Source organism: Solanum pennellii, chromosome 1, assembly GCF_001406875.1.
Source record: "Solanum pennellii chromosome 1, SPENNV200".
Lineage (NCBI taxonomy): Eukaryota > Viridiplantae > Streptophyta > Magnoliopsida > Solanales > Solanaceae > Solanum > Solanum pennellii.
The window spans coordinates 79,936,468-79,954,437 of record NC_028637.1 but is presented as its reverse complement, the minus strand read 5'-3'; the positions used below and the strand labels follow the sequence as shown (position 1 = coordinate 79,954,437).

General features: G+C 35.8%; 2 protein-coding genes across 3 annotated transcripts in view; one reads left to right on the top strand and one right to left on the bottom strand.

The window, feature by feature from the left end:
* The window catches only part of LOC107002926 (calmodulin-binding transcription activator 5-like), a 33,388-nt gene extending 22,013 nt beyond the window's left edge, over positions 1–11,375 (top strand). For both annotated transcript variants that reach the window (XM_015201144.2, XM_015201136.2), the window contains 5 exons: positions 7,139–7,534; positions 8,007–8,704; positions 9,358–9,901; positions 10,355–10,657; positions 10,795–11,375. In XM_015201144.2, the coding sequence (XP_015056630.1) occupies positions 7,139–7,534; positions 8,007–8,704; positions 9,358–9,901; positions 10,355–10,657; positions 10,795–10,830 (1,977 nt within the window). In that variant the 3' untranslated portion in view covers positions 10,831–11,375. The remainder of the gene's footprint in view (positions 1–7,138; positions 7,535–8,006; positions 8,705–9,357; positions 9,902–10,354; positions 10,658–10,794) is intronic.
* A 1,452-nt stretch (positions 11,376–12,827) lies between these two features.
* Positions 12,828–14,967, bottom strand: LOC107009026 (GTP-binding protein SAR2). The gene is made up of 3 exons (XM_015208283.2): positions 14,695–14,967; positions 13,725–13,856; positions 12,828–13,432 (listed from the first exon to the last, which is right to left on the bottom strand). Exons 1-3 carry the CDS (start codon positions 14,821–14,823, stop codon positions 13,112–13,114), a joined length of 582 nt encoding a protein of 193 aa, XP_015063769.1. The 5' UTR covers positions 14,824–14,967; the 3' UTR covers positions 12,828–13,111.
* Positions 14,968–17,970: the final 3,003 nt, after the last annotated feature.

Here is a 17,970-nt window from a genome sequence, read left to right as displayed (position 1 = left end):
TTGGGACCCTAGATCGAGCCCCAACATCAATATTCTATCTTTATTTTTCTCCTTGGATTCTCCTCTTATTTGGCCGAAGGGTTGTGGGATCGAACCCCACAACCCTTTTTATTTTTCATTTAAAATTGTGTTGTCCAATTCGCCTAGACCAAGAGGTTGTGGGATCAAACCCCCACAGCCTCTCTTTATTCACTCTTTATGTCGCTAGTGACAGGGAGTTTGTGGGTTCGAACCCCCACAGCCTCCTTATTTTATTTTTACTTAAAAATTGACTTACTATGCGTTTGGCAGTGAGGTTGTGGGATCGAGCCCCCGCAACCTCACTTTATTTTCTTATTTATTTCGCCCTTCTCTTTTCCAGCCTTGAGGTCGTGGGTTCGATTCCCACACCTCACACTTCCTTTCTTTTACTTTTCTTTCACTTCCTCGCTGCATGGAGGACGTGGGTTCGATTCCCATGCCTCCCATTTTATTTTATTAATTTTTGCACTCAACTTCTTCAGCCAGCGTACCCCATTTCGATTCCCCATAATCCCATTTCTTTTCTTGCGATTTCAAGGCAGTACACGGGTGAGGTCACAAGTTCGAATCCTGGTGGCCTCATCCCTTTATTCTCAAATAAATTTCCAGATTTATTCCTCCACATTTAGCCTCAATTAAAGTTGTAAGTTTGCTGGAAATTTAGTCATTTTTTTGCTTATTTTCACCAACATTTTTCACTTGAAATCTTAGAGAAATTTCATAGATCTTTTAACACTTTTTTTGGGGGGGTGCATTTTCATAGGTTCGTTTAGCCAAATATTGATACTCAAATCAGCGACACTTCGATTTTAATGAACATCACGCTTTACATAAGTTAATGCACGTAAAATGACAACCAAAACATTATCAATTTGAAGCCTTAAGCCAAGAACCTCATTTACATTAACATACTTGCACACACACACACTTGCACATAATTTCGAATGCATGGTTGTCTTTCACACAATTTCAAGTACACAAACATAATCATATTCATCACGAAAACAAACCTAAATCTACCAGCAATCATACCCAACCTACGATTCATTGGGAGCTAGTGACAGGGGCATGCAGGAGGGGAAACAATCCTAGTTTTCGAATGAATACTATGAACCTTAAGGGGTCTCTTGGGAAAGGGACCAATTCTTTTTTGACGTTAAACTCTTCACTTGCTGCCCAAAAACTTCACCCAAGAATACGTCTAAACCTCCTCAATATCAACTCCACTCGAATGACAACCTCCCTTAGCCTAGTGTGCGATTCACGTTTGTTTTCTTGTGATTTCGTGTGAGTTCTTCAAGTGTGAAGTACTTGGTTTATTTTTCTGCTTTTGTATCTTATTTTGGTAGAGAATTTCGTGTGAAATAATAATGGAGATTGAGCTTGAGAGTTGAGAGATAGACATGAGAGAGTAGGAGTTATATTAGGCTTAGGAGTCTAGTTTAGGACTTAGTCAAATAAGGTTTACTTAATTATTAAAAATTTAATTTTTTTATTTTATTTTAAATCAGCTAATGAATAATAATAATTAATTAATTATATTAATTCAATAGCTTAAATAAAAATCACATTAATTCATTGCTTCCACCTAGGTTCGAACCCGGGTGAAGCAAGACTTCACTTCAAGAGCTCAATTTCGGCTATCTCTCCCTAAATTGCCCCTCCACCTTATCAATTAAATAATTAATTATATATGTAGGGTGATTACGATATTACCCTTAGCCTGGAAAAAGACCATTTTACCCCTAGACCCTCCAAACCTAAGATTTCCTCTTTTTAAGTCCGGTAAAGACTCCTTCGAGTAAATCTACGTATTCAAGAGCCCTGCATGGTTGAACCCAACCTTTCTTAGCTCAACTAACTCCCCAAGTTAGTTGGCTTGGATGTAGCAAGGGTTCCGAAGTCTGGTTCTACGCGCATCAATCCGCGTGAACCCTGGTCCAATCATAGGCATTCTTGACACATTAAGTATCATTTAGTATATCCATTTTTAGGGTTGTTACACTTTCTTTTGGAGGAAGAGTTACATTGATTAATAGTGTAATGGACAGTATCCCTACATATCATATGTCCCTTTTCCCTATTGCAACAAAAGTTCTCGAAAAGCTCAACAGAATGAGAAGGAATTTTCTATGGGGAAGGCAACAACAAGGATCTTAAGTTTCACTTCGTTAAATGGGCAAAGTGACAACCTAACTCTCAAGGGGGGTTTGGGTATCAAAGATCTTGCAGCTCGCAATAAAAGCATGATGATGAAATGGTTATGGAGGTACAGAACTGAAGACATTGGATTGTGGAAAGAGGTGATCAAAGCTAAACATGGTGAGCTTACTCACTAGTCCACAAATGTCTCAACGAATGCATGTGGAGTTGGTCTATGGAAAAGCACCAGTAAACTTTGGCCAGGTTTTGCCGGGAACGTCACATTTAGAGTTGGCAATGGATCTCACATCAAATTTTGGAAGGACATATGTTTGGGAGACACAACATTGGGTGAGGAACTTCCAAGTTTGCGCCTCATTGCAGCTGAACCAAATTCTACCATAGCATCCAACAGATCAGACGACATTTGGGACCTAAGGTTCAGGAGAAACCTAAATGACTGGGAACTTAATGACATATTTGCTGCCTTCGCCAAATTGCAGCCTTGTTCCTTTTCACCCCAAGAGCCTGATAGATTGAAATGGGGTAACTCAAGATAAGGTCACTACACAGTCGAGGAAGGGTATCACAACTTATGCTCAAGGAACTCAATGATTGACAAATGGCCACGGAAGCATATATGGAAGACAAAATTACCTACCAAAGTAATCTGTTTTAGTTGGACTGCTCTACATAACTCATGCCTCACACAGGATAATTTCTCCAAAAGGAAATTCCAGCTTGCTAACCGATGCTATTTCCGCCACAAGCACATACAAAGTGTGAAACACTTGCAACTACACTGCCCAGCTGCCTCAGACCTCTGGAATATGTTTTGTTGCTTTTTTGGTCTTTCCTGGGTCCTGCCTTTCTCTGTTTCTCTGTCAGGGATGCTCTTGAAAGTTGGAGTTCACGGGATGTTGACAAAGCCATCAAGAGTATGTCGATGATGATCCCTGGTGCTATCTTTTGGTGTTTATGGACAGAGAGGAACAAAAGATGTTCTGATGGAATTTCAACTTCTAGGATCTCTTGCGAGGCAGATGTCTAGTTAGCCTTTTAGTTGGTCCAAACTTACCCCTGTAAATAATTTAGAACTCTTCTTGGATTTTGTTATCTCTATAGCTTCGAAAGAGGCTACAAATCCTTTTTTTATGAGCTTAAATGATCTATCCTTGTAAAGCTTGCATCTTCTTGATGCCTTGAAATGAATCTACTTCATTTAGAAAAAAAAGGTAACAAGCTTCATTAATGTGACTGGAACTGCTGATACAAGCTTTTTTCAGAGGGGAATGGGACACAAGTTTCAGAAACATAAAGCTGTCCATTCTTCACGGAGTAACTGCTGATCATTCTCCACTATTACTTCAATGTGGTAACTGGGAATACACTTGGGCATACTTTTAAGTTTGAGAACTGGGGGGATGCAAATTGAAGATTTTGGAGCAAAAGTTAAGAACTGGTACTCCTTTTACTGTTCTGGTAAAGCTGACTATATAGTAGCCTTCAAGGTATAATATAGTTAGGAAATCTAGTACTTGCCAACCCACTCAGAAAATCTAGTACCTGATGAAAAATCCCCGCATTCATAGGGGAAGACCTGCTATCCTAGTCTGTGTCTTCACTTCTGGTTCAGTATCCTACTCGATCTCAATCTAAATCTCCTTTTCTACCAGTATCCTCCTTGATTAAGAGTGTATACCAGATCATATCAAAGATGCTAGTAGAAAGGTTGAAGAAGGTGATTCACAGAGTGGTGGACAGACAACTAATGACTTTCATCAAATGAAGGCAAATCATGGCTGCAATACTAACGCTAATAAATGTGTTTAAGCTAGATAAAGGAGTAATGAGCCCGGAATTTATTGCAAACTAGACATCTGTTAAGCTTTTGACCATTTAAATGGGAAATATCTGCTTGAGTTCCTCAGAAGATAAGATTTGGTTCCAAACGGACAAATGTATCAAATACTGAATTAGTACTGTGAAATTTTCAGTACTTAACTGGATTCCTCACAGAGAGGTTAGACTGGGAATACTTTATCCCCTTTCCTTTTGGCAATGGAAGGAAAAGACCAGTTCTGATTCTGAGGGTTATTTTCATCCTATTAGAAGCAATATCAGGTCTCCAGATTAATTGGGGGAAGAGCCACATTTATCCAGAAAAATGCGGTGAATGACATTCAAGAATTGGCCAACATATCAGGAGTTAGGGTGGGTGAATTACCTACAAATTATATGGGTATGCCTCTGGAGGCCAAAAACAATTCAAAGGGGATATGGAATGGTGTACTAGAAAAATGTGAGAGAAGGTTGACAAATTGGAAGAGTTAATACATATCAATGGAGTAGATTAACCTTAATCAACAGTGGTTGATGCAATGTCCACTTATATGATGTCTATATTTCCTGCTCGTGTTAATGTGATCAACAAGATTGATACTTAAAGGAGAAACAAGAAGATACGAAGAAGATCCAATTAGTGAAATGGGAAGAACTGGTTTACAACAAGAAAGAAGGGGGAGTGGGAGTCAGGAACATGAAAACTCACTATAAGAGTTTAATGTTGAAGTGGCTATGGAGGTAGGCCACAGAAGACAATATGTTATCGAAAGATTTCATCAAAGTAAGATAAGCGAGGCTCAAAATGCGTTGAGCGCTTCGCTTCGCTTAATGTGCACTTCTGTGTTGTCATCAAGGCTCTAAGACATACTTTTCCTTGTGAATGAACATTTCCTGAAGAGGTGAAGCTAAACCATTGATACTTCACTTTATCGTATAAACAATCAATTTCTTTGTCTATACATTTGTTATTGATGCTTATATTAGTCTTGGGACTAAACATATATATGTTTGAAAGTTTCCTCCATTCGTGCCTTTTCTCAATAAAGCCCATGTTTTATTTGTGCTTAAAGCCCCAAGGTACCTTAGAGCCTTTTTTGCGCTTTTCACTTTCGAATTTTGATAACGCTGATATGGATAAGAAGGCAACTGGACAACAAATGATGTATCTACTCCATATGAATGAAGCATTTGGAGATCTATCAGGAATCTCTGGTTTCTATTTCAGTCAAAACTGGGGTTGAAGGGTAGGAATGGAAGGAATATCTCATTTTGGATTGAAACTGGATTGGTCAAGCTCCTTTCAATCAACTATATCCAGGAATTTTCATCTTGTGTCAACAACAATAAGCAACAATGACTGATATGTGGTTTGGACAATGATGAAGTCTCAACCTCAGAAGACATTTAAATGATTGGGAACCGGGAAGAATAGCAGAATTCTACAACAGTTACCCATTTCACTGGTTCTTTGGAGGATAGGCTGGTTAGGCAACCTGACTGTCAGGGGAATTTCTCAGTAAAATATGCTTACAAGGTTCTAAATTCCCACAACAAACAGGTGGATTGCTTACCATGGAAATTGATATGGAAAGTTAACTTTCAAACAAAGTGGCCTGTTTTACCTGGTTATTGGCTAAAGAAGCAGTTCTGACTATGCTCTAGATGTTACTTTTTTGGTGATCAAGGAGTGACAATCAGTCATATTTTCTTACAATGCAGATCGGCTGACTAGCTATGGGAATTTTTTATACCTTAGGAAAATTAGGTGAGTGATGCCCGGTAGCATTAGAAAGTATAACAATGCTGGAACAGAGATGGTAATGCAACTAACAAGGAGGAGAGATGGAAGATTGTCCCAGCATGTATATGTTGGTCTATATGGGCAGAAAGGAATTAGAGATGTTTTGAGGACAGATATTGCAACATTTAGAAGTTCTAGATGAATTGATTAGGCCTCTTCTATTTTTTGTCGTAAACGGGAAATGTTAATACAAAGTGAAGATATTTTGACATTCTAGACAGTTTGTGACTAGTATAATAGTTGGGACCCTTTCCGTAATTGGATACTTTGTGAGGGGGACTACACAATTTGTATAGTATACCTGTTGACATCAATTTAACTGTTCACTTTATCAAGAAAAAAAAAATTGTAAAAGATTTTCTATATGCTTACTGACATATATCTGTCAAAGGGTAAATTAGCACCAAAAGCAATACCATCTAATTATGCTTCGGGTAGAATTGAAATAATTTTTGTATTGCTAATTATTTTTCAGAAATTACCAATTTAGTTGAGTTTGTGTTTAATTTGTTCTCGAACTCTTTTTCTCTTTTTAATAACTTCAACTGTTGAAGTCAGTGAGCTACCGTTTCTGTTCGGCAGATATTGATATTCCCAAGTAACTTTTACATTACTCCAATGGTCACCATGATTAACCTTGTAGTTTAGGACATTTTAAATTTTGGATAGAGTTGTGTCCCCAATGTTTCTACAGTTTATAACAAGTGTGTCTGCTTCTTCGTTGCTCACACGATGAAATGCTCATTATTAGATAGATTCACACACACACACACACACAGTGTATATAGGTCAATGTTGAGATGGATGTATCATTCCGTATACCTTTCAAGGATCTTGGTGGCAGAAGTCTTTAGAAAAAGGTATAATATATAAATGTGCCCTTCAACTTGACTTCAGTTGTCATCTATGCCGTCCAATTTTGGGCTGTGCACTAGTGTGCACTTAAACTTGTCTAAAATTGAACAAATAGACACATTTGTCTTACATGGCAATTTTTTATCCTACGCGGCATCCTACTTGTATTATGCCATGTAGGACGTGTGTGTCTACTTGTTCAATTTTATACAAGTTTAAGTGTCTATTTGTGCACACCCAAAGTTGAAGGGCGTCGATGCCAGCTGAAACTAAGTTAAAGGGCATATTTATGTATTATGCCTCAGAAAAAAGATTGGCTTTTGCATTGTGTCTTATTGACCTAACCTGTAACTTCTGCTTCAAGTATATCCTTCCAATTGTCAAGTTCTGCCATGAAATAAGTCATTTCCTTGATATTTAATTGGATTCCATGTAATTTTCTTTTGTGTGACTACTGATAATGGTGATATGCAGGATGGCTCTTCATCCATGGCGAGAGCACCTATAGCATCCTTAGAAAGTTTTGTTGGCCAAGTGGCTGGCAGCAATGCTGTGAATTTTAATCCTTTAAATGACATGTCCTTCCGTTCGGGGGATGGTCAGATGACTTCAAACTTTCAGAAGAAAGAATCTGGAGTTATGACAGTGGGTGCAGGTGATTCTTCTGATAGTCTTAACAAGGATGGTCTCCAAACTCAAGACAGTTTTGGACGGTGGATCAACTACTTCATCAGTGATTCTTCGGGATCTGCAGATGAGCTGATGACTCCTGAATCTTCAGTAACTATTGATCAATCCTATGTAATGCAGCAGACATTCAACATAACAGAAATATCTCCTTCTTGGGCTCTTTCAACTGAAGAAACAAAGGTTCTTTTATTTCAAAGCCTTGCTACCCTGCTATAATAGTATCAATTCTCGAGAATATTACCTTCTTCATGATAAGAGAGGAGTGTTCCATCCCATATTTTGATTAAAGTTCTGTTTGCATTCATATATAATATTTTTTTTTATCAATCTCATTGTATTAATGAAATAGCAGTACGTCATTAGACATGTCCAGGTTTGACACAACATGACATTTAGGTGACAATCAAGACCTATCTTACTTATCAAAAAGTAATTAAATAAAAACGTAACTTGTTCAGCTTTGCATGCTTTCGCTAATGCTCGCTTTTGTGAATTGAGTGCACTTAAGTTACAGAGAGAAAAGTCACTCCTTGAAACTGTAGATATAATTCTTGCAGTAGCCAGTTTCTGCGTGAAGGTGAGAGTTCCAAGATGTGCAATTTCTTTTTTATCTACAATCTCAACTGTTATTGTTTGTCTTAAATTATTGCAGATCTTAGTGGTTGGGCATTTTCCAGGAAGACAATCACCACTGGCAAAGTCAAATTTGTTCTGTGTATGTGCAGATGTTTGTTTTACTGCAGAATTTGTGCAGTCTGGGGTATATCGTTGTGTAATTTCACCTCAAGCCCCTGGACTGGTAAATCTATATTTGAGTTTGGACGGTAACACACCGATTAGTCAAGTCATGACCTTTGAGTTTCGAGCTCCTTCAGCACATAAGTGGACAGATCCTCTGGAGGACCAGTCTAATTGGGATGAATTTAGAGTTCAAATGAGACTAGCTCATTTGCTCTTCTCTACATCTAAGAGCCTAAGCATTTTTTCCAGTAAAGTACACCAAAATTCTCTGAAAGATGCAAAGAAATTTGTTCGAAAGTGTGCGTACATTACTAATAATTGGGCATATTTGATCAAATCAATTGAAGGCAGGAAAGTCCCTTCCATGCATGCAAAAGACTGCTTATTTGAGCTGTCTTTGCAAACTAAATTTCATGAATGGCTATTGGAAAGAGTTATTGAAGGGTGTAAGACCTCAGAGCGGGATGAGCAAGGTCAAGGAGTTATCCATTTGTGTGCTATCCTAGGTTATACTTGGGCTATATATCCATTTACCTGGTCAGGCTTATCAGTGGATTACCGGGACAAGCATGGTTGGACAGCTCTTCATTGGGCTGCGCACTATGGAAGGTAATCCTCAGTGCAGCTGAGGAATTTTGAGATTGTTATTATTTCATTGTTTAAAATAGTGTTTTTTAAAGGCAACAGTTAGTCGCTTAAAGCGATGAAGTGATGTGAAGTGTGTGGTTACTGCTTCACAAGTGAAGCCAGTGCTCAACAGAAATGTGCACTTCAAACATTAACGCCCAAAGTGATACAACAGAAAAGCGGCAGTTCTTTCATCCTCAAACTTTGAGGAGTTGGATTTATATTGGCTTTACTATATATTGGATTTTGAAATTAGTTATTTTACTGCAATTTAATGTTTCAGATTGTCTGATTTCCATAACTTACATTTTACTATTGAAAAAGCATGTGATTACTTGCTTTTGCTTCAAAACCCATGGAGGTTGTCACTTTTTTTTTGCACTTTCACTTTTAACAACACTGGTTCAAAAAAATCATGGAGCTTCTTCTGATTTGAGTATATTTTTTGCTGCTGTCCACCAAATGTCTGAACTGCATGACCCCCATTCCTCCTTCCTTCCCCCCTCCCCCAACCAGAAAAAGGATTTTTTAAAAAAAAAAGGAAATGAAGACATAACTAGGATAAATTTATTTTTGAATATTTTAGAATTTTTCCAGCATATTGGTTGCTTATTATTGGGAGTTCGGATTATCAGGGAGAAAATGGTTGCGGCCCTTCTATCTGCTGGTGCAAACCCCAATTTGGTCACAGACCCCAATTCAGAGAACCCTGATGGATACACTGCTGCTGATCTTGCATCTAAAAATGGTTTCGACGGTTTGGGGGCGTATCTTGCGGAGAAGGCTTTAGTTGCACACTTTGAGGCTATGACCTTGGCTGGAAATGTTAGTGGTTCACTGCAGACCACTACTGAACCTATAAACCCTGAAAACTTCACAGAGGAGGAGCTGTATCTAAAAGATACTTTGGCAGCTTATCGTACTGCTGCTGATGCTGCTGCACGTATACAGGCTGCATTCAGAGAACAGTCATTCAAACTACAGACCAAAGCTGTTGAGTATGTAAATCAAGAGACAGAAGCACGTAATATAATTGCTGCTATGAAGATTCAGCATGCTTTCCGCAATTATGAGTCACGTAAAAAATTGGCTGCTGCTGCACGAATCCAATATAGGTTCCGAACTTGGAAAATGCGGAAAGATTTTCTTGCCATGCGACGTCATGCGATCAAAATTCAAGTAAGTTGCCCTTTCTCATAAGTTTAACTGAATAGTTAGAGCCATCTCTTCCATTAAAATATCTGAAAGTTTAAACTGTTTCTTGTCTGGTTGGTCCAAGTTAGTACTGTGTTTCATTTTCCCTTGATTTTCAAGTGATTTGCTCACTAAGATGAGGTGCGCATTATGTTCATGAATTGGCAAAACAGATTATACCTTGTTGTCTCCACATTAATTTCCTCAAATCTCAAATCTTAAAATATTGCCACACCCGTGTCGGATCCTTCAAAGATACACTATTGATGGAGGATCCAACACGCACCTGTCGACATTTTTGAAGAGTCCGAGCAACTTAGCTGTAGATTTTTTTGGGGAGGTTTTGGGGTGGGGGGTGGGGGTGGATGGATAAGGTAACTAATTATAGTAAGCAGATGGGACAGATTGAAATAGTGAAATCGACTCTGGTTTATGCAGGCCGTATTCCGTGGTTACAAAGAACGGAAGCAGTATCGCAAGATAGTTTGGTCTGTTGGGGTGCTTGAAAAGGCAGTCTTGCGATGGCGTTTGAAGAGGAAAGGCTTTCGTGGTCTTCAGGTTCAATCTAGTGAATCAGTGGATATCAAACCTGATGGTGAGGTGGAAGACTTCTTTCGAGCCAGTAGGAAACAAGCTGAAGAGCGTGTTGAAAGGTCTGTTGTACGAGTTCAGGCCATGTTTCGTTCAAAGCGAGCACAAGAAGAATATAGTAGGATGAAGATGGAACACAATAATGCTTCGGTAAGGAAGCTCTTTTTTTCTGTTATCTTTAAGGAAGCTCTTTTTTTTCTGTTATCTTTTTTCGATTGATGAATTGGGGAGACAGATTTCAAGATGTTATTCATCACTTGATATTCACCATATTTGCTATTTTGCAGCTGGAATACAAAAGGCTTATCAATCCTGATAACTAGATGGGTTAAGAAGATGAGGAACAAGTACTTCCCTGAAATATTTGGAGCTACAGCAGTAACCCAGGCCAACAACCACCCTCCAAAAAGCATTGTGATATTGCCCCTGTCCCCTCCCACAGACGTGATCCTATAGAACGAAAGAGTTGCCTGGTTGAAGCTACTGAAAAAAATAGGTTATGTGTGCTTATTGTGCAAATCAGTTTGTACATTGGTAGAGATGTTGTAAATTGGTAGATTGTGTTATCATTGCAGCTTCGACCCTCCAAATGTTTTAGAAAAGTGTGGGTTGGCACTCACAGTTTGACATGTTGTACCTGTTGTGGGAGGTTAAGTGTGGTCTCAGCCAGTGTCTTGCCTGACTAAGATGTCAAATATTTGCAGTACTGATTTCATGATATGTAATGATTATATGCTTTGGCTAGACTATCCTATTATCAAATGGGGGGCATGGACCATATAATCGAGCCCATGTATCACAAACACTTCAATGGTAGTCATGAACAATGATTTTGGATTCAATGGCACAATAAGTAGTTGATCTTGGATGCCTTGAATCTTTTAATGGCGTTTTTATATAGGGTAAATATATAAAACTAATATTATTCTTGGTATAAACATTATCAACTTTTTACCTAGATTAGCATGAATAGCAGATTTAAGGAAAAGTGAGTCCGTTATTTTGTCTTTTTTCGTGGGATACCCAATTTCAATCTCATAACCTCATTTTTTAGAAATTTCTATCCCTCCTTAGATTATTCACATTTGAAATTACTTTTTCTACCATTGAAGTCTATATTTTAGTTGTTAGTCTCCATATTTTGTAGCTTGTTTACACAAAAAAAGTTACGCAACAATGCCGAAGGCATCAATCATAACAAGGAAGAGAAATGTATATTTGGTGTATCTCAGTGTATATCTGCTGAATGTTTATTTTATACCTACAATAAAATTCACACGACATTCAAATACATGCAAGTTTATAGACTGGTTTATCAGGAAAATGGTATAGATGATTGTATAAAGTCAAGAACATTTATCTTAACTTGTTAGATTTAGTTATTAACAAATAAGTATGTTGGAAAAGATAAATAAAAACGAGATAAAGATAGTATTGTGAGTAAAGGAAAACAGCATGGAGCTTTAGAGCCACGACGATGAACGTTTGCATTAGATTTGATGTTTGTCCGAGTATTCTAAGCTCCAATCCCCGAGAATTATATATTACTTCTTCGGTTTCTAATTATTTGTCCACTTTTCCTTTTATATTTGTCTCTAATTACTTGTCCATCTTGACAAATCAAGAAAAGGACAATTTATTTTTACATATTATACCCTCAATTAATTACTTAAAAAAAATATAACTTCTTGAAAATCTTAAGTTTTTAATTCATTCTTTTCATGATTGATAAGGTCGAAATTCAAAAGTAAAACAAATAATTAGGAACAAAGGAAGTAGTAAATAAATATCATAAGATTGAAAAATGAATTGTTTGATATGTGGAAATGATTCATTCAGATCGACATGCCCCTTCAAAACTATAAAGATTTCCAATCGAGCTCCCCTTTGATTGAATCTTTAACTTTAAAGTTTCTTATATTTTAACTCAGCATGAAATATTTCTAGTGTTTTAAAATAATTCAATTTTGAAACCCGAGATTGAAATTCAAACTTCATTGGTTTGATTTATAGATTTAAAAATTCGACAAAAGTAATTTAATTTGACATTTAAAAATCTCAGAACCAACCCGACCATGTACACCCTTTGTGAAAACAATATTGACTACGATTTGTGGGAAGAGAAGATAAGATGAAAGAGAAGACAGAATCTAATATCTCTAATTTTTTTTTGAAATTGGTTGGAGTTGTATATGTTTGGTTATAAGACTGTTGCTAGTTCAGAAAATATGTTATTGTTGCATAGGATACGATTATTAGGTCCGCTAAGTAAAAGACTGGAGTGTTTCATTACTTGAAGTAAATTGCATTGAGTAAAAAGTTTACCCAAGAAATGAGCCATATATTGCAAGGATAAAGAACAAGGAGTGCCCTTTTTTCATTATTGTCCTTTCTCTGTACAAACTTTCTATCCGAAAAGAGTAAAGATAAAACTAGAAACAAGCTAGTGCAAAGCTGTAGCGTTTATCCAATACAATGTAACCTGACATGCTACTTTCCTGATTGGGAGAAGTTCTCTGTGTTCTTGCCCCCCTCGCAACCCAACCAACCGATTGGGATCACAAAAGAGGAACTTTGCCAACAAGTTCGTCATGGTTGACTCTCCTACTTGATGTATTGCGACATCCACTTGAAGCCCTCACCATATCCCATCTTGCGCACAATGCTGCACATAAACACCTCAATTGGACGGACATTGGTACCAGCAAGGTTGATGTTACCCTTGCCAGTGGTCACACCAGTTAGGCCCAAGTGATAACGCAGCTCATCTTCTGAAGCAGCATATGGTATATCAATCTTGTTTCCCAAAATGAGAAATGGGACATTTGTTAACGACTCATCTGACAGAAGCCCATCCAATTCCTTCTTTGCCTCTGGAAACCTCTCTCTGTCATTTGCGTCCACAAGATAAACAACAGCGTCCACCTGCAAATAATAAAACCTGCTTGTCAAGCAGCAGTAGAGTATGGGCAACGCAAATTATGGGAGTAATTACAACAGACTTGCATAGCATTCATGTCAATACTGATTTCCCAAAAAGAACCATGATGTTAATGATGCACAACATTGAACCTGATTAAAGCCAAAATGTCACAACTTGCATTCCAAAACGACATGTCTGTCCATAAGGATTAATGTGATACACAACTAGAAAGTGTACATAATAACCCGTTTCGGAATGAGTAAACCAGCTGTTCTTAACCATATAAGTATTCACCTTGGCATAATAGTCTCTCCAGACTCTTCTAGCAATCTGGTGTCCCCCTAAATCAAAAGCCTTGAACTTGATATTCCCAATACTCAACTCCTCAGATGTGGGGTACTGTGTAGGTTGATGCTGCACCAATCTCTGCACCAATTTTAACATGAACGTAGTCAGCAAGCAATACAGCTCAGAGTCTTTTAAGCAAAATAGTGATACCAATAAAAAATTCAATCAACTGGTTTCAATTACTCAACCTTAAGCATACAATACATTTACTGTCTCCATCAATAAACACCATGAACTTAAAACACATTATGCAAAATCAACTCCACATATGCACAAACATACTTATAATAGACTCCATTGGAAGCTAGTTGAGGTCAGCTATACCAATCTTTTGTATTCATCTCGTTCCAGGCAAGTAATTAGACCGTGGTATCCAGGCCAGCTTTATTAGAATCTAGACAATTAATATTAATTATTCAACAAATTTAATTGGTTGATACAAATTGATTTTCTGTTATGGTAAACTGATGAAATAATAGCCAGGCCAATGGCTGCTTCAATGGATGCAATAGCTATAACAAAAATTGAGAAAATGTCTCTTTTTAATTGAAAATTACTACAAATTCAGAAAATATTACATAATTTATATTATCCGCATTCAATATAAGTTCAAGCCTCCATCTAATTCCAATTTCTACAGGATAACTCTGTCCATCAAGGCTCACAGACTAGAAGAATCACCTAGTGCATTTGATTCTAATGCTAGTAATCATTGACTGTTTAGGCATAACTCAGGTTCTATAATTTTTTTTTAAAATTCATTAGTTTAGTCGCTAATCAGGATTTTGAGAAACACGTACCTGATGTAACAGCTAAGCTTAGTATCACCTATAAGGTCATCTATAGGTAAGTTGTTTCTCAGTTCTTCATTGAATTTAGACTTTAAAAAAAAAGGAATGAGAGAAACAAAACAAACCTCATCTTTCAACATATGAAGCAAGGTAGTTTTGCCAGCATTATCAAGCCCTAAAAACAAGATCTTCGCATCCTTCTGCCACAACCCTAGTGATGCCAACACTCCATAGAACCAATCCACCAGAAACATGATTTCTTCCTTATAATTGATCAACACCACACACAAAACACCTCTGTAAAATCACCAGAAAAAGAAGACAGAAACAACAGAATAAAAAAGCGTTCAAGTTTTCAATTTCTCTCTAATGGTTTTCACTTTTCAATGGTGAAATGAGGGGAAAACTATTTATAGTGGCGGATGAAGTTAACTGGTTAATGGCGGAACCAGTTGCATATGAAGATAAAGTGTTGGAGAGTGTGACTAAGATGGTGACTGGAATTAGCCGGTCACGTCTGTTGCTTACCTGGAGAGAGGTTATTGGGTATTGCGCGTCATCACAAGAGCGCTACCCATCACTATTGGGATCTCCACGTCATCTCAAGTGTCTTTTGACCCTTACAGCCCAATATTAATTCATAAGTTTATTATTTTTAAAACAAAAAAATAAATTATATATAGTTACGTGATAAAAAATTATTTCATTAGGTATAAAATTAATATTTCATGAATGTTATTGTTATTAATAAAATTTTAAATAGTATTTGATTAAATGATTTCAATATTTTCTCTATTTGAAATTATGTAGTTTTGAATTGTATTTGATTATACATCTTTACAAAAATAATATTAATAATATTCATATTTGAATGTCCTTTAATTTTAGGTATGTAAGATCAAAATTGAACGAAATTATCCGAAATTGCTCCATTTCAAAGTAATTTCAAAAAATATCTATTTGCTTCAAAATATATATATCTGAGATATATCTTGACAAGAAAAATAGCTTCTAATTCTTTTTCTACGACATAAACATTAATTGCAATGTCATATTTTGAAGAGAAAAGGTTAAAAAAATAATTCTCAACTTTGGTTTTTTATTAGTTAACCTTATTTTTACCGTTAAGATCAAGTTGTTCTTGCCCTGTCTTTAATAAACTTATCATCTATATCTAGGGCTGTCAATATGGGCTATGCCCGTTGGGCAGGTCTGTCCTAACTCAGAATTCAATAGTGTTGGGCTAAAGTTTTTGGACCCCAATTAATAAAAGTGCTTTTTATCCCGACCTGAATAAGTCTGCTGATTTGTGGGACTTGAGAAATATCGGTAGGGTCAACCCGTGGGCCGATAAAAACGAAAAAATATAATATAATATTAAATTTTAAATTAAAGAGAGTTGTAACTCAAAACAATTAGGTTATTATTTCTATTTAGATACTTATACTTTTGCTTAAAAAAGAAACATAGTAAATGTTACAAAGATACTTTTATTTGTGAATTTGATTAACAAGTAGTAATATTAATATCATGTAATATTTTTTTGTCGATTTTTATGATTTAAAATTATAATTTATAATTTAATTTAATAATTATAAAAAAATATAATTTTTAAAAAAATGGCTAGCTCGACAAGCCTATAGTCCACCTACTTGTGGGTTGGGCCGATTGTTTTCTGTCCCACATCAAAAATGAGTTAGCCCGGTCTGACCCATAAAATGTCAAAACCTGTATGTGTTAGCCCGTATGGGGACAAATCTATCTATATCCCACTATGGACGGAAATTCTCAAATCAATCAAAAATAACTCAAATTCTTTTACACGATTCATTTTTTATTTTAAACACATATCACGGTCCCTCTAAGCTAACTCAAAAAAATATTTAACTCATTTCCTTCCATTCTCCAAAAAACACTTTAAAAAACTTTCAAATCAGGAACCCCTCGATATTTCTTTAAATTTTTTCCACCCTCCTCTTTGGTGTTTCTTCTCCTTCCCTTCGATAATTCTTCTAATGTCAAAAAATAGTTATTCGTCTTAAAGAAAACGAGTTTATGATTTGGTGGTCAGAAGTTTGACTTCAGTTCTAACTCGAAAAGAAGATTTTTCAGATGCCCTCATACAGATGTAAGTGTATTTTTTGAATTGATTTGTCTCTGTTATTTAATTATTTTTGTTCTAAATTATTCGTATTATTGTATTTTTGACTGTTATGACAATTTTCTTTATGTAAATATTAAGAATGAGAAGATCAAGATATTCCCGAAATAGCGTACATATGTAATTTATAGTTATAATTGAAAGAGGTAAAGATTGAAACAAATAATTTGAATATTGAAATGGAAAATTAGAAAATTGCAATGAAACATTTGAAATTTGAAAGGGTCATTGTTAAAAAGATTGCAACGTCAGATACAAATAATGAGAGTCCGGAGCCTAAAGGGTACAAAATATTAACAAAAATTCCAAAACGGTATATAAAAATTTATATTAACCAAAACGGCAAAATCGCTGCAAGAACAGCGATTTACTCCACCGGAAAAAGCAAAATCGCTGCCACTGCAGCGATTTTGCAAAATGTGATTTTTTTAAAAAAAAATTGAAATCGCTATCTAGGCAGCGATTTTTAATTTTTTGTAGAAAAAAAAATTATTTGAAAATCGCTGCCTAGGCAGCGATTTTCAAATTTTTTATAATTTTTTTTAAATAAGGAAAATCGCTGCATTTTTTTTAAAATATAGAAATCGCTGCCTGGGCAACGATTTTAAAAAGAAATAATATTTTTTTCCAAAAATTTTAAATCACTGCCTACGCAGCGATTTTATAATTTTTTTAAAAAATATGGATATCACTCAGCGATTTTACAATTTTTTTTAAAATATAGGCAGCGATTTTCAAAAAAAAAAAAATTTTTTTTAAAAAAATTGAAATCGCTCAGTGATTTTATAATTTTTTTTTAAAATATGAAAATCGCTGCCTAGGCAATGATTTTTCTAAAAAAAAATATTTTTTTTAGAAAGTCGCTTCCAAGTCAGCGATTTTTATTTTTATTTTTTTAAAAAAATTAATGTTAAAAAATGAAATCGCTGCACTTGCAGCGAATTTCATTTTTTTAGAAAAAATTAATTTAAAAAAATGAAGTCACTGCACATGCAGCGATTTTCCAAATTTTTAAAAAAAAAATTAATAAAATCGCTGCTCTAGCAGCGTTTTCCATTTTTTTTTTAAAAAAAGTTAATTAAATGGTGGCAGCGATTTTATTTAAATTATTATTATTTTTAAATATTAAATCGCTGTTAGTGTAGCGATTTTAGTTTTTTTTTAGTATTTTTAAGTATCGCTTTTCACGTAGCGATTTCATAAACAACAACAAATATATATATATATATATATATATATA

Bases quoted from the DNA above. Each gene is read 5' to 3' on its own strand.
- LOC107009026 (XM_015208283.2), bottom strand. From the start codon at position 14,823: ATGTTTCTGGTGGATTGGTTCTATGGAGTGTTGGCATCACTAGGGTTG. The intron at 13,857-14,694 runs GTTTGTTTTGTT...AAATTGGTGCAG, and splicing joins TTCATATGTTGAAAGATGAG to AGATTGGTGCAGCATCAACC. The intron at 13,433-13,724 runs GTGAATACTTAT...TATTATTTGCAG, and splicing joins GGAGAGACTATTATGCCAAG to GTGGACGCTGTTGTTTATCT.